At 38.1% G+C, this 17,318-nt stretch overlaps 1 protein-coding gene across 1 annotated transcript; it reads left to right on the forward strand.

The window, feature by feature from the left end:
• The first annotated feature begins 545 nt into the window (after nucleotides 1-545).
• On the forward strand, nucleotides 546-1,361 carry LOC127081281 (uncharacterized). Its single transcript, XM_051021554.1, has one exon. It carries the CDS (start codon nucleotides 546-548, stop codon nucleotides 1,359-1,361), a length of 816 nt encoding a protein of 271 aa, XP_050877511.1.
• Nucleotides 1,362-17,318: the final 15,957 nt, after the last annotated feature.

A 17,318-nucleotide genomic window follows, 5' to 3' on the forward strand; every position in this document is an offset into this window, starting at 1 on the left:
CAATCAGACTTATCTATGCTTTAAGCCTATTGAACTTATACAAAAAAATGCATCACATTCATCCACATACATTGCATCAACATCATAAAAAGCAAACTCTTAGTTGTCTCTTATTTGTTTCAGAAGTTGAGAACTTGAAAATGACAACTCCAAGGAGAAACACTTTCACACTTAAGTACAAGGAACCTAAGCTTGATAGTCTGAAGGGTTTGATCTCTGATATGACTCTCAGTAAGCGTGATGATTTCGGAAAAGACTATGGGAAAATTTTGAGCCTTATGACTAAGAAAGTTGACTATGGGATTATCAGCTCTTTGGCACAATATTATGATCCACCTCTACGTTGTTTCACATTCGCTGATTTCCAACTAGCTCCTACTTTGGAAGAAGTTGAGAGAATCGTGGGTCTCAAATTGAAAGATTTCAATCCATTTCCAAAGCTCGAAGAGGAAGCGGGCCCAAAGAAGATAACTTTAGCCCTAAGTATCAATGTCCAAATTGTTCTACACAATTGGGTTGAGAAAGGGGGTTTCAAAGGTTTTGCCATGATGTTCTTGGAAGATTTAGCTTTGAAGTTCAAGAAAAAAGGGAATTGGAACGCATTCTATGTTGTGTTGGATTTATTGATCCATGGGATTGTGCTCTTCCCAAACGTTGAAAAATTTGTGGATCAGGTAGCCATAGAAGTCTTTCTCTCTGGCAATCATGTACCATTTCTCTTAGCTGACATTTACCATGCCCTTCACGCTCAACATGAAAAGAGGGGTGGAACTTTGTTGTGTTGTGCTCCTTTGCTTTATACTTGGTTCATGCAACATATGCCCGAAAAAGGCCCTTTTGTGGCAAAGGAACTTAAATCTCCTCAAAGACTAGCTTCTCTCACTGCAAGTTCCATCCGATGGTATATCCGAGAGTGGGAAACCCCAGACCTTATTGTCAACTGTGGGGAATTTCCTAATGTGTCGTCGTTAGGTAATAAGGGTTGCATCAATTATAACCCTATGTTATCTCGAATGCAACATGGCTATTCCATGGATGGTCCTCCTGGCGCAAAGGACTTACAACCATTTGTGTTCTTTGACATCCAAGCAAGTAATCCTGATGTAAGAGTGATCCGAAAGGCTTGGTTGAAGATTGTTAGGAGGGGTAAAGAGTTTGGAAAAAGAAACACTCTTGTCAAAGAACCTTACACTCGATGGGTGAAAGAAAGAGTTGAGGAAATCCATTTTCCATTTATCTTTAATGCTTCAGTTTTTCCTAAAATTCCGGAGCCAAACCTATACTCCCTGAGGACATGGAGAAACTCACTACTAAGGTTAAAGAGCTCGAATTGGAGAATACTGAATTACGGATTTAGATGAACCGAGCTATCTTGGAAAATCAAAATTTGAAGTATGAACATAAGGGGAAAGCCCAGGAACTTGAGGATGGTAACAAGAGAGTCAGGCTATTGGAATACTAGAAGGACGATATTGATCATATCCTTATAGGTTCCACATCAGTGATCCGAACCAGGAAGGAAGAGCTCAAGAAAGTTGAATATAGAATTTGTGAGTTAGGAAGAATGTTAGATAGATCTCTTATGGAAAAGAAAGAAATTAAGCTCGACTTTGAGGCACAGATCCGTGAACTGAAGGACACTCTGAAGAAATGCAAGGAAAAGTTATCTCGCGAGATACTCCAAAAGGAAGAAGCTGAAAGAAATTGTCACCATCTCAAGTACCAGTTTGAGGAAGCTAATAGGAGGTTTGCAGTTTTGGAGAGCCAAGAAGGTGATGCAACCTACTTGCTCCTAAAGAATGATTGTGTGTATTGGAAAAGGATGTATAGAGAGGCTAGATCAACCTTAGATGAAGATCAACAGGTCATCAAGAAACTCCAAGAGCTCTATGTTGAATGGAATGGCAAGTTCCGCAACTTAGCTAGATTTGTTAACCTCAACATGTTGGAACTCCCAGAAAAACTCCAGGAAGCCGATTGGTGCATGTGTCCAGAAAACATGCCTCCTCAAGTTTTCAATTTCGTCAAGTTTTGCAAGAAAATGATGAAGGAGCTCACCACAGATCTTGCTACGATCATAAGAGTTGAGACGGAGCTTAAGTTTACTTGTACTTGAACTTGAATTGTTGGTGTTTAAGTCTTTTGTATTTAAATCATTTGTACTTGAAGTTAAATCCTTTTGTATTTGTATTTGATTTTAATTAATGGAAGTTGTCATTTTGGGCCTCAATTATTACGTGTTATTCTTATTTAATATATTCTAACATTGCTGGAATAAATAATAAAGATAACTAAGAGCTTTGCACAAAATGCACCCATAACATACACTCATGTCATTCTTCAAACAAAAAACTCATTTTTGTGTCTTCTTCAGTTCCACACTGAGTCCTCAACACCACTACAACACAAGAGCCAACGCTCGTCAAAGAATGGCAGATCAAGAACAAGAATTGGAGAGAGTAAGCTCAGAACTTGAAGACCAACGAGGAAACATGGGTCAAGTCATGGAGATACTACAAGTCAATAAGGCCAAGTTGGACAGCCAAACGACGGTCGTGAACCCCAACCTGCAAGGACAATGCCGACCACTTGGCCAGTCTATGGTTTACCTCCCAGCTTCACACCTCTAGTTGAAGGCGCCCCTGGTTTTGTACAATCCACTCAGCAGACGGTTCCTCTACCAATTATCAATGAAACTCATTCAGTGGTCTACACGTTCGCACCACCCCTTGTCCATGCACACGTGCAACCTTATTTTGAAGATCAATGACATGCTCCGAATTTTTCGGACGAAGATGGTGAAAGGCATGAAGACATAAGAGGAATGAAAGAGAATTTCCAGATTCTTGAGAAAAAGTTAAGGGCTATGGAAGGTGACCAAGTCTTTGGTGCTGCTGCTATGGAGATGTGCTTAGTGTCAGGTCTTGTGATTCCCGCGAAATTCAAGACCCCAAATTTCGATAGGTACAAGGGCCACTCATGTCCTAAAAGTCGTCTTATTATGTACTATCGAAAAATGGTTGCGCACGTAGAGGACGATAAACTTATGATACATTGCTTCCAAGACAGCTTGAGGGGTGCTCCCTCTAAGTGGTACTTAAGCCTTGATCAAAGTAGAATTCGCTGTTTCTAAGACTTATCTGATGCTTTCATCCAACATTATAAGTATAACATGGATATGGTCCCAGATAGGAGGCAATTGCTCAGCATGTCCCAGAAAGATAACGAGTCTTTTAAGGAATATGCACAACAATGGAGGGAAGTGGCCTCGCAAGTCGAACCACCCCTTGTTGAGAAGGAGTTAGCAAATTGGTTCATGGATACGGTAAAGCCTATGTTCTATGAAAGGATGGTGAGTAGTGTATCGGCAAGCTTCTCTGACTTGGTTTCCATGGGCATAAAAGTCAAACTTGGATTGAAGAATGGAAAAATGATAACCACCTCTGAAACATCTGGTAATAATGTCAAAAAGTTTTCCGGATGTTTTCAAAGAAAGAAAGAGGGTGAATCAAATGCAGTGTCAACCAGTCAAAGAAGGAGTCACTCGTGGAAGAAGCAACATCAATTTTCTACGGAACAATCAAATTATCCAGTGCAGTATATTCAACAATCGTATGTGGCAGCAGTCACACCAAATTTCAACCAATCACAAGCTCATGTCTATCAACCTATTCAGCAAGCACTAGTATACCAGCAAGCACCCATGCCACCCGCTTATCAACATCCAAGGGCACAGGCTCCACATCCACAAAATTTTCCAAATCAAAATAGGGTACAAAGAGGTAGACCTCCTTTCGCTTCAATCCCTATGACGTACACTGAGTTATACCCATCGTTACTGCAGAAAGGGTTGGTGACTCCCAGACCTTTGGGTCCTCCACCAAATCCTTTACCTCCATGGTACAATCAAGATGCCCATTGTCCTTTCCATGAGGGTGCCCTTGGGCATGATTTAGAGGGATGTTATGCTTTGAAGCATATTGTGCGAGAGCTGGTTGAGAAGAAGATCCTTTCATTCCGAGATGTTGGACCCAACGTAAAAAGTAATCCTCTATCGGCGCATGGTGATGTTAATGCCATTGAGGATGTTTATGATGTTTGTGTAATAAAAAATGTTGAAGATGTTAAAACTTTGTTGCTAGCACTCCATGCAAGATTGGTGGGAGCTAGTTTGATTGATACCTGTCACGACAACTGTGAAGAATGTGCCGTTTATCCAAGGGGATGTAAAGTGGTACGAACTGATATTCAAAACTTGATGGGTCAAGGTGTTTTACAAGTTTTTGGTCCTGCAACAAACGAGGAAATTTCAGTCATTGAACCCATTTTCAATCTACCAGAACCTTTTGAGATAACTTATCAAAGAAAAGATGATGTTCATCCATCACCCATGGTAGTTTGTATGCCTGCCCCTTTTCCCTTTGAAAGCACCAAAGCGGTACCTTGGGAATATGACATAACTGTGGTAGAGGGAGTGGTAGATGAAGAACCCAAAGATGTTGAAGGTGAGAAAAGCTTGGATAATGTTGACACCAATATCACTAACATCGTAGGGACGAGCAGAATGACCCGCAGCGGTCAGATTTATACTCCCGATGTCAATATAATCCCTCAAGAACCAACAAGGGAAGCTATAACTGCAAATCCTGCGCGAGAGTATGGAGGGGTACAACCGGCATTGCAATCAGATGAAGCGATTGAATTTCTAAAAATGATAAAGAAAAGCGACTACAAGATAGTCGATCAGTTACATCAAACACCGTAAAAAATATCTATCTTATCCTTGCTTCTGAACTCCCAAGCTCATAGGGAGGCTCTATTGAAAGTGCTTTCTCAAGCTCATGTTACCCAAGATATAACGGTTGGCCAATTCGATGGGGGTGGTCGCCAATATCACAGCCTGCAACACTCTAAGTTTCAGCAATGAAGAGCTACCCAAGGAAGGGAAGAATCACAACCGCGCCTTACATGTATCCATAAAGTGCCAAGAAGATGTTCTGGCTAGGGTCTTAGTTGACACTGGATCATCCCTCAATGTTCTACCAAAGAGGGCGCTTGTTAAATTATCTTACCAAGGTTCGGAAATGAAACCTAGTGCACTTGTGGTAAAAGCATTTGATGGTTCTCGGAGGACAGTAGTTGGGGAGGTAGAGCTACCAATCCAAATCGGACCGCACGTATTCCCCATCAATTTCCAAGTCAGGGACATAAATCCCGCTTATAGCTGCCTTTTGGGACGTCCATGGATACATGTTGCTGGGGTAGTGACTTCTACTTTGCATCAGAAAATGAAGTTTGTCGTCGATGACAAGCTCGTCATTGTCTCGGGTGAAGAAGATTTTATCATTAGTCAACTCTCCTCTTTCCGTTATATTGAGGCTGATGAAGATGCCTTAGAGACCTCTTTCCAAGCACTTGAAATATTCAATGCCACACTTGTAGAAGTAAAGGATCCTATTGAGAAAACCAGTTTGCCATTCGCCTCTTTGAATAGTGCAAGGTCAGCAGTTGAAAGTGGAGGTCCTACAGGTTTGGGGCAAGTCATCAATGTCAGCAAGAAAAGTGATCGATTTGGTTTGGGGTACAAGCCTTCTGCTAAGGAAGGAGCCCTGGTCCCTGCAAAGGACCGCATACGGAGCATACAAGAAGTTTTCCTAAGCACAGGATTTATCCATGGGGATCAAGTTGGTGCAGTTGAAGATGACACTAAAGATGGAGAAGCATCAAATCTGATACACCGGTGTGAAGCAGCCTTAACAAATTGGGAAGCAGTTGAGATTCCAGAAGTTTTTCCTGTGTCAAAGTAATTGTGTTTTCCTTTGTTTTTTTCAAAATCCTTAGCTCTGCCCAAGGCTAACAGATCATTTGTAGGGCCACTTTAAATTTCAAAATCATTATGACAAATAAAGAGCATTTTGTTCAAATTCTTATCGTTCATTTATTTGTTTTTCTTTCCTTAAAATGGCAATCCTTTCAAAAACTACAAAAATATTTTTAATTCTTTTGCATTTTATTTCCACTTTTCTAAAAACCCATCATTTAAAAAACATGTAGAATAATCAATAAACCAGTTGAAATTCGATGACCCCACTACTTCCTATAACTTTGAACTCCCCATCTACCAAGCGGAAGAGGATAGTGAGGAAGATTGTGATTTCCCTAAAGAATTGGAAAGGCTGCTCGAGCACGAGTCAAAGGCCCTTCAGTCGCATCAAGAACCAGTGGACACAATTAACCTTGGCACTGAGGAAGACAAGAAAGAGGTCAAAGTTAGAACTACACTTGGGGCAAGCATCAAAGAAAGATTGATCAAGTTGCTACAAGAATATGTAGATGTATTTGCTTGGTCGTATCAGGATATGCCAGGTTGAGATACTGATATTGTTGTCCACAAGCTGCCACTACTGCCAGATTACCCGCCAGTGAAGTAGAAGCTCCGAAGAGCAAGACCCGACATGGCTCTAAAGATTTGTGACGAGGTGAAACGCCAATTTGATGTCGGTTTTCTAGCAATTGCGAAGTACCCTCGATGGGTAGCTAATATTGTACCAGTACCTAAAAAGGATGGCAAGGTCAGGATGTGTGTTGATTACAGGGGTCTAAACAAAGCTAATCCAAAGGACGATTTCCCCCTGCCACATATTGACACTCTGGTAGACACCACTGCTAAGTTCGCAGTCTTCTCCTTTATGGACGGATTCTCGGGTTGTAATCAATTAAGATGGATCCAGAAGACATGGAAAAGACCACATTCATCACCCCTTGGGGAACATTTTGCTACAAGGTAATGCCATTTGGTCTAAAAAATGTCGGGGCAACTTACCAAAGAGAAATGGTCACTCTTTTCCATGATATGATGCACAAGGAAATTGAGGTTTATGTAGATGATATGATTGAAAAATCCCAAAGTGAAGAGGATCATATAGATCACTTGCAAAAGCTATTTGAGCGTCTTCGGAAATTTCAACTACGGTTGAATCCTGCTAAATGCACCTTCGGTGTCCGATCTGGAAAATTGCTTGGTTTCGTTGTTAGTCAACAAGGAATTGAGGTAGATCTAGACAAGGTTAGAGCAATACAAGAAATGCCTTCTTCACGTACAGAGAAAGAAGTTAGAGGATTCCTGGGACGTTTGAACTATATCTCTAGGTTTATATCTCATATGACTGCTACGTGTGAACGTATATTCAAGTTGCTTAGAAAAGATCAAGCAGTTGAATGGAACTCTGACTGCCAAAGGGATTTTGAGAAGATCGGACAATACCTGCAAGAGCCCCCTATTCTAATTTCACCTGTTCAGGGGAAACCACTCTTTATGTACTTAACTGTGCTTGAAAAGTCAATGGGATGTGTACTGGGACAACATGATGAAACTGGCCGAAAAGAACATGCCATCTACTATCTGAGCAAGAAGTTTACCGATTGTGAAACCCGGTATTCACTCTTGGAGAAAACTTGTTGTGCTTTAGCATGGGCCGCTCGCCGTCTAAGACAATACCTGATTTGTCACACTACTTTGTTGATCTCAAAAATGAATCCAATAAAATATATCTTTGAAAAGCCTCCTTTAACTGGAAGACTCGCCCGTTGGCAGATGTTGTTGTCTGAGTATGATATCCAGTATGTATCCCAGAAAGCCATTAAAGGAAGCGTGTTGTCTGATTACCTGGCACACCAGCCTGTTGAAGACTACCAGTCGTTGCAATTCGACTTTCCTGATGAAGACATTATGGTAGTAAAAGATTGTGAAATCCCAAGACTTGATGAAGGACCTGAACCCAGATCTCGGTGGAAGCTCATGTTCGATGGTTCCTCCAACTACATGGGGCATGGCGTAGGAGTTGTTCTATTGAATACGAATGGTGGATACACTCCTTTCACAGCAAGGTTGTGTTTTGATTGCACAAACAATATAGCAGAATATGAGGCGTGCATCCTAGGCATTAAAGCAACAGTTGACCTCCGAATCAAAATCCTCGAAGTATGTGGAGACTCAGCCTTGGTGATATACCAAGTCAAAGGAGAATGGGAAACCCGTGATACTAAGTTGATCCCATATCATGCCTATGTCATGGAACTAATAAAATACTTTGACGAAATCACTTTCCGTCATATCCCGAGAACTGAGAACCAAATTGTTGATGCTTTGGCTATGTTGGCTTCAATGTACCAAGTTAGATTCCATAATGAAGCGCCTCTCATTCAGATAGAGCGGAAAGTTGAGCTTGCCTGCTACCAGTCGGTTGAAGAGGAAGCCGATGGTAAACCTTGGTTTCACGACATCAAATGCTTTTTGCAAAATCAAGAATATCCAATAGATGCAACAACCCTTGACAAGAAAACATTGAGGAATTTAGCATCCAAATTCTTCTTAAGCAATGGTGTGTTATACAAGAGAAACCATGACATGATTCTGCTCAGATGCGTGGATGGACATGAAGCGAACCTGTTGATCAAGGAGATTCATGAAGGATCCTTTGGAACTCATGTTAATGGGCATGCCATGGCCTAGAAGATTTTGAGAGCTGGTTATTATTGGTTGACCATGGAATCCGACTGCTTCAATTATGCTAGAAAATGTCATAAATGCCAAATCTATGCCGACAAGGTACACGTGCCTCCGACCCTACTAAATGTTTTGACGTCACCTTCGCCTTTCTCAATGTAGGGCATCGACATGATTGGCGCCATCGAGCCTAAAGCTTCCAATGGTCACCGCTTCATCCTAGTTGCCATTGATTACTTTACCAAATGGGTAGAAGCCGGCTCTTATGCTAATGTGACAAAAAAAGTGGTTTCACTGTTCCTCAAGAAAGATATTATTTGCCGTTATGGAGTTCCAAGCCAGATCATTACAGATAATGGGACGAATCTGAACAATAAGACCATGAAAGAACTATGCGAAAGCTTCAAGATTGAGCACCATAACTCTTCACCATATCGTCCAAAGATGAATGGCGCTGTTGAAGCCGTTAATAAAAACATCAAGAAGATCCTGCAGAAAATGGTGAAAACCTATAAGGATCGGCACGAAATGCTACCCTTTGCACTGCATGGATATCGGACTTTCGTCCGCACTTCAACAGGGGCAACCCCATTCTCTTTGGAATATGGCATGGAAGCGGTTCTCCCAATTGAAGTGGAGATACCTTCAATGAGAATCTTGATGGAGACCAAGCTAGAAGAGGGTGAATGGATTCAAAACAGATTTAATCAGTTAAACCTCATAGATGAGAAGCAAATGACTTCTTTGTGCCGTGGGCAGTTATACCAGAAACGGCTTAAGAGGGCTTTTGACAAGAAATTACGTGTTCGGGAATTCAGAGAAGGAGACCTCGTGCTCAAGAAGATCTTGCCACTACACAAGGACTCACGTGGGAAGTGGACTCCCAATTATGAAGGCCCCTATGTTGTGAAGAAAGCCTTCTCCGGAGGTGCCTTGATTCTCACATCTATGGATGATGAAGAGCTCTCACACCTCGTGAACTCTGATTCCGTTAAAAAATACTATGCCTAATAAAAACCCGCCAAGTCGAAAACCTGAAAGGGCAATTTAGGCAAAAAAGGGGTATCCCGATGGATCAAAAACCCGAAGGGACGATCCAGGGAGAAGTTAGGGATGAATAAAAAATTATAGCTCGCTAAGTTGAAAACCTTAAAGGGCAACTTAGGCAAAAAAAAATAGCGTCCCGGTGGAATGAAAACCCGAAAGGGAGATCCAGGCAAAAGTTAGGGGCAAAAGGCATAAACTGCATCAGTTGTTACTGATTGACACAGAAGAATATGAGGCGGAAGATCAATCCAGTTACTCCCCTTAGAACCAAGGTTTTGGGGAATCATATCTATTAGGGATATTAGTGGTCATTGAATTCAATGTAAAATTTTCCTTATTGCCATTTTCAAAATTGTAACATTCCACGGAGCTACGCCATTTGTGTGCTACCATTCTTGAATAAAATACAAGTTTTGTATATCAATCATTGTTAATTGTGTTCTTCTATGTTTTTCTTTGTTATGCAAAGTGTCATTTATTTGTTAATAATGAAATTTTGAAACTTGAAAAGAATTTGAAATTTAGTGAAAGGAATAAAGTTACTTTGATATATGTTTTTCCGAAAGTCTCAAGATTGCGTAAATACTCCTGGATCACCAACAAAAATCTCCATGGAACACAATTTATTAATCCTCTGGAAGGATGGACCTTTAGTTATTTATAACTGTCAATCTTGATAGATTCTCCTCTAGATACGCCTATTACTTGTACAGGTTTGAGTTATTGGTGTTGAGGAATCAGAATCTCTATAAATAGTCCCTACAAACTCCAAGTTTGCCTATTGTCAGCATTGCATATCATGATCATTCATATATCATGCATAAAACAAAACTTAAATCATGCATGGTTCAAAATGTACTTTGTACTCATTTGTGTTACCCCTTAGGTCTCGTCGTTGATTGTTATCTCTTGACCCAAAGACCATTTGTCGCTAGCACTCCATCCAAAGTCCAATCATCATTGGCATCCCGTAAGGTCCAGTTGTCACTGGTGTTATCTCCAATCCGATTGTCATTAGTATGTCAAGTTGAGTTGTCACTGATATCTTATCAAAAATCCAATTGTTATTTGGTACCCTTAAAATCTAGTTGTCACTAGCATCGTTTCAAGAGTTCAATTGTCATTGGCATCTCCAAAATTCAGTTTTTACTGGCATTATCATCAAAAATCCAATGGTTACTGGTATCATTTAAAAATCCCATGGTCATTGGAGTTTATTTAGAGTCCAGTTATAATTGGCACTCCGTTTGAAAATCCAATCGTAATTGGTACTTGAAGTTTGGTTGTTGCCAACATCATTTAAAGTTCAATTGAAGTTGTCACCAATCCGTTAGAAGCCGGTTGTAATCCATTGCTTACGGTCCAAGTCAAATTGTTGGCATATACAGAGAATTCGATTACCCTGTTTTTCCTGATGGTTCCTAGAAAGTCACAAGTGACTCTTCATTTTAAGGAATTCCCAGAAGCTTGGATGTTACTCTTGTTGAAAAACTCCAATGATGTTTGGTTTTGATTGATTTCTTTGTAAAGAATCATCGTACCCTTTTTTGCATCGATGATCTTCTCGTAAGAAGACTCCTAATCTAGTTTGTGTGGATGATTTTCTAGTAAGAAAAGTCCAATGTGATATGGATAATCTTCTCGTAAGAAGACTCCCGTCTATCTTGTTATTTTGGGTAAATTTTATGTTAAAAATCTCCAAAGTCTTTGATTGGATATATTTCTTATAAGAGATCCCCATAATTGTCAAAGGTATTCTAAAAGGTTAGGTCATGTCTGAACTTATTTGATAAAACGTACTGTGGATATTTCTTATGAGAAATCTTAAGAATTGTCAAATACATTCTAAAGTGTCAAGTCATGTCTAGACCCATTGATAAATTGTACTTTGAATGTTCCCCAGTGTCTTTTCCCCAACAAATTGTCATCCCCAATGAGTCTCCACCCATTGCCTTTGACATTTCCTATGAAATACCGCTATTGTATTCTCATCATTCCCCACAGGCCTGTCCATCATCCATCATAAAAATCACGCTAGGGTCCATCATATCCCCAGCAAACCAAAAAGAGGTCCTTCAACTCATATTATCACATCTAGGGGCAAAATTCGGGTCTTTTGTATTTAAATACCTTTCACTTTGGATACCATGAAGATTATCATCACTCATGTCATCTGGTAAAGATATTTAAATAGGGGCAACTGTCATACCCTAAATTTTGTCCCGTCTAAAGGCATTCATTTACATTTCAAGCATTTGTATTTATCAATTTGCATCCACTCATTGACATAAACTATTCCAATTTTAAAAAAAATATATTTCACTGACATTTATTTAATTTTTATTAGATTTTTTTTCTATTTATCAATTCCCATAAAAAAAACATGACCTAAGCATTCATATTCATAAATTATTCCATTTTTTTAATTTCATTTTAATGTCATTAATTTAATTTAATCTTCATTCATAAGCATTCATATTCATGTACACCACATGCCCATAATCGACATTTGTCGCATTACATTAAGTGCTTGTAGGTTTAGAGATTTTTGTCATGGAAGATTTAGTTTTAATTATTTAGAGTTATATCTTTACATTCTCAAAAATTAGGTTCTTTTTGGTTTGCCTTGGTATTATTTTTAAATTTCTAGCAAGTCATTTTTTATGTTATGTTTAAATAAGTATTGACAAATTAATTTTTGTTTCACAAATTAAGATATGAATTTAAAAAAAATGATAATGATAATTTTTTTTCTAAATTTGTTTTACATTTTATTTACATTTTGTTCTACATTTTATTTTACAATTTTAATTTGTTTTTACAATTTCTTCATTTCATTTGAATTTATTTGAATATTTTGTAACATTTATAATTAGATTATTTTTATTTTATTTTATTTTAAAAAAATAATTAAAAAAATCGTTTTTAGGTTACCTTTTGTCTATATCACCAGAAAAAAAAATTATTAAAAAAAAAAGTCTTCTAGTTAAAGTTCATTTTTTATGTTACAGTAACTAAAACAAACATAACAAAAATATTTTATTTTATTATTTTAATGATAAAAGTACATAGTGAACACAAATTCTACAGTATTGCAATAAGACTTGTTTATCTTCATGGGACCGGTTGTTATCTTGCCTCCCTCTGTTCCTTTGTTTCTTTCCAAGCAGAGATTTGTCATGTATAGGCAGTGATAGCAGAGCAGCAACTTAACACATTTACAGGAAACAAACACCAATAAAAAGAGTCAAATTAAAAAGGTTGAGGAGTAGTTTGTTAACAAATATAAGTGGAGGCAGAGTTTATACCAAAATAACAAAAAAAAAAGTCTATCTCTTGAAAAGTTGGATCAGATGCATCATTTTATGCACAACATCACACATTAAAAAAATCTAACATAAAAACCACCAAGAAGGAACCTAGCAGCGATCTCACAACAATAGAAAATTTTATCAACCACCAAACCCTAACATTTTGAGCAAGCAGGGAACCAACATTTAACTAAAATACAAAACAAAACTGTATAAATAAATTCACAAGAAATTTTGGACTTCTGCGTAACCACAACAACCAAGACAACAAGTATACTAGGAAGAAGAGGAAGTTGTGAAGATTAGGTTACCTGGACTCGCTTAGATCTGTGCTTCGTGTGGGTATTAATCTTTTTCCTTGTACTGTTGAAACTTATTAATCTTTTTCCTTGTACTGTTGAAACTTATATTGTTTTGTTACTCTGTTTCCTTCCATTATGATTGTAACTGATAAGAGCATGACTGAACAAATGTCGGCGGTATCGGTTTGTTCGGGGCGAGGGTGCCATTATGAAATTTTGATGTTCGATTTTGCTTTGTTCGACGTTGTGTAATTGATTTTCGATTTGAACATGTTTGATGCTGCACGGTTTGTTTGGTATGGTATGTTAAATCAGAGGGACTTGTTTTTTTTTGGATTTGTTTTTTTGAGAGTTTATTTGTGTTCATAGAAATCTCAGGTCTTGGTTTGACTGATTTTCTTTTGAAGGAGAACGATTATGAGAGGTTGAGAGAAAGAGTGATTGAGAGGTAGAGTGAGTGTTGATTCGAAGGTAAAGACGAAGGTTTTGAATCACGACCATGGCAGAGAGAGTTTTTGTTTTGGACGGTAAGGAGTAACCAAGTTGCGACCATGGCAGAGGGAGAGGTTATCGTGAGAATGGAAGGGATTGATATGAATCGTGTTTTTTATGGAAGAAGAGAGGGCGAGCGAGTTTCCACAAGAAGAATAAGAAACAACCATGTTAAATTTTAGGCTTTACTCTTGCCTTGTTAGGTTAGTGGCCAAACTGGGTCGAATCTGATCTGATCCACCTTTCCTCCCTTTAAAGCCTGTCCTCCATTTTGGGCCCATTGGATTTTATTTTATTTTTAAAAATTAGTTGGTTCTGATATTTGTATTAATGGGTGAACGCTATTCCTAACTAGTCGCTCATGGACTGGTGGGTGATACATCTTCTGTTTCCCACCAGGCCCTTGGTTTGATCCTTTGCCTTAGCAGTTTTAGATTTCATTAATTTTATTTTATTAGAATTGTCATTATTTATTTTATTTTCCTTTCGTAACTTATTTGATGTAGATTAATCATTTTTGTGTTCCCTATTTAATTCAAATTATTTTAAAACATTGTTGGCTTTATTCTATTTTAGTTTTTTTTTTCAAATTTTTAAACGCGTCAATAAAAAAAGAAACTTATTTATTTATTTTTATATATATATATATATATATATATATATATATATATATATATAATATATATATATATATATATATATATATATATATATATATATATATATATATATATATATATATATATTTATAATCGAATTATTTTGGGGACCTTTTATATCAAGTCTTTGTGTGTTTATCTTTAGTTTATTATTTATTTTCTTTATTATATTTTCTTACATTCCTGAATTGATAAATGTACCCCCCACCCCTTTTTCTTATTTTCATCTTTTTTCTTTTTCGTACCTTTTTATTATTATTATTTTCTTAGATAGTGCGTTAATCAATTAATTAGATAATAGGCAAAAAAACAAAATGTAAAATCAATCTTTCAAAACAATAAAGATATTTGGTCAACACCAAGCTCCATTTTTAAAATTAAAAAAGACTTGGTCAACATCAAGTCTCAATCCACTCCCACTCTCCCGACTTCTCAATTTCCCTTCCATATTCAATCATTAATCAATTTCAATTTCTTCAGACCATTCTCAATTCAAATCAATTCAAATAATTTTTTAAAACTAAATATGAAGAAAAAGATTATCCTGGATGGAATATCCAATCGTAATGCCGAATATTAGGCCCAAGCTATAAGAGCTTGCAAGCCATAAGTATTCGTCTTCTCTTCAAAATACTCCAATATTCAAATCTTTTTTCTCATTAAAATCTGAAGAAAAAGATTACCCTGGATGGAATACCCAGTTGTAATCCCGAATATTAGGCCCAAGCTGTAAGAGCTTGCAAGCCATAAATATTTGTCTTCTCTTCAAAACACTCCAATATTCAAATCTTTTTTCTCATTAAAATCTGAAGAAAAAGATTACCCTGGATGGAATACCCAGTTGTAATCCCGAATATTAGGCCCAAGCTGTAAGAGCTTGCAAGCCATAAATATTTGTCTTCTCTTCAAAACACTCCAATATTCAAATCATTTTCATAAGTAAAATATGAATAAAAAGACTACTCTAGATGGAATATCCAGTCGTAATCCCGAATATTAGGCCCAAGTTGTAAGAGCTTGTAAGCCTTAAGTATTCATCTTCCCTTTAAAACACTTGTAAGTATTTAAACCATTTTCATAATTAAAATTGAAAGAAAAAGATTACCAGGGTGAAAGGTCCAGAGGTAATCCCGAGTATTAGACCCAAGTTGTAAGAGCTTGCAAGTCATAAATACTCGTCTTTCAAACCCAAAAATATATCCAACCAATCAAACTATTTTTCACGGCCGTGCGATTGATCTTTTAAACCTTTTCATAAACGAAATACATCTTGTCTTAAGGTGATGTAAAGCAATGCTTTGGCCATAATTGTTGAGTTGAGATAAGTGACGTTTTTCCGAATGTTGATTTGTAACTCCATTCGATGTGTGGTATATGTTCGCTCCTCATCTGTTTTGGGTAAAACAATGTTTTCGTCGATTAATACAATATAGCTTTCGCTAAAATCGACCAACAAACAAATATTTTTCTACCCAGAACTACGTAAGCCTTGAGTTCTCTATTGAGATACGTAGGAGCAGGACTGCAAAATCTTGTCAGACCCATTAATAAAAAACTTAGGTTTAGTCCCCTTCGTTGCAAAAAATCCAAAAACTTTCTTCTCTTTTCTATTCTTTCTTTCCCACCTAATAACTTGAGAAGCCTAACATTTCAAACTAACACTGATGTGCACAACTAACCTAACAGTTCCCGTTGAGTACAACGGACGTGAGGGGTGCTAATACCTTCCCCTTGCGTAATCGACTCCCGAACCCTGATTTGGTTGCGACGACCATAATCATTGTCATTCTTTCTTGGGTTTTATCGATATTTCCCCTTTCCTTTTAGGAATAAATAAAGTTCGGTGGCGACTCTATTCAGTTCATCATCCGAGCGTACGATTGCGCTTCGCTTAAGTCGTGTTCTCTTTGTTCGAGGTGCGACAAAAAGCAATTACTTAGATCTATGCAAAATAATAGGAATATCAACAGGATTCCAATTGTTGCAAGCCTTTCCATGCGTCACAAAATTGGTGCAGTCTTCCTCCTCGTTATCCTCTAGCACATCAGCTAAGTGTTGTTCATTGCCATGAATGAATCCTCTGCTATGGAAGCTAAGTTGCATATCTTTAGACCTTGTAGTTGTTGAACCTTTCTGGAACCCCAAACAGGTTCTGCCTTTGTTGTCGGAGACCTCTACCATACGCCCCCACTGATCAACATTACCTTCTTCCCCAATCTTCTTAGCATCTTTCAATGAGGACATAGGTGCCCCAGCTCTCTTTTCAGCAGCAATAGATAAGGCTTGGAACGGAGTTCCAACCTCATCCTCAGCTTCAACGTAAGAGAAAGATGACAAATGGCTAACCAACAACGCCTTCTCTCCACCGAGAATCACAAGTTTCCCATTCTTCAGAAATTTGAGCTTCTGGTGCAAAGTGGAGGTAACAACTTCTGCCTCATGGATCCATGGCCTTCGCAACAAGCAATTATAGGCCGGGTGGATATCCATTACTTAAAAAGTAATTTGAAAATCACTCGGACCTACCTTAACTGGAAGGCCCACTTCACCAATAACTGTCTTGCGCGAACCATCAAAAGCCTTGACGATTACGCCACTATACCTCATAAGCGCTCCTTGGTATGATGGCTTTGACAGAGTTGACTTCGGAAGCACATTCATTGACGACCCAGTGTCAACAAGCACATTTTACAAAGCATCCTCTTTGAAATTAATAGAAATGTGCATAGCCAGATTATGATTTTTTCCCTCCTCAGGGAGTTCTTCATCACAGAAACTAAGATTATTGCATGAAGTGATGTTAGCCACGATATGATCGAATTGGTCCACTGTAACATCATGTTATACAAAAGCTTATTCCAGAACTCTCTGCAGTGCTTCTCTGTGTGCTTCAGAATTCATGAGCAAAGACAACACTGAGATTTTTGAGGGGGTTTGGAGCAGCTTCTCTACCACATTGAACTCACTTTTCTTAATTAACCGAAGTACCTCATCATCATCG

This window comes from Lathyrus oleraceus, chromosome 5 (genome assembly GCF_024323335.1).
Source record: "Lathyrus oleraceus cultivar Zhongwan6 chromosome 5, CAAS_Psat_ZW6_1.0, whole genome shotgun sequence".
Taxonomy (NCBI): Eukaryota; Viridiplantae; Streptophyta; class Magnoliopsida; order Fabales; family Fabaceae; genus Lathyrus; species Lathyrus oleraceus.

Coding starts and splice junctions, on each gene's coding strand:
- LOC127081281 (XM_051021554.1), top strand. CDS start 546: ATGATGTTCTTGGAAGATTTAGCTTTGAAGTTCAAGAAAAAAGGGAAT.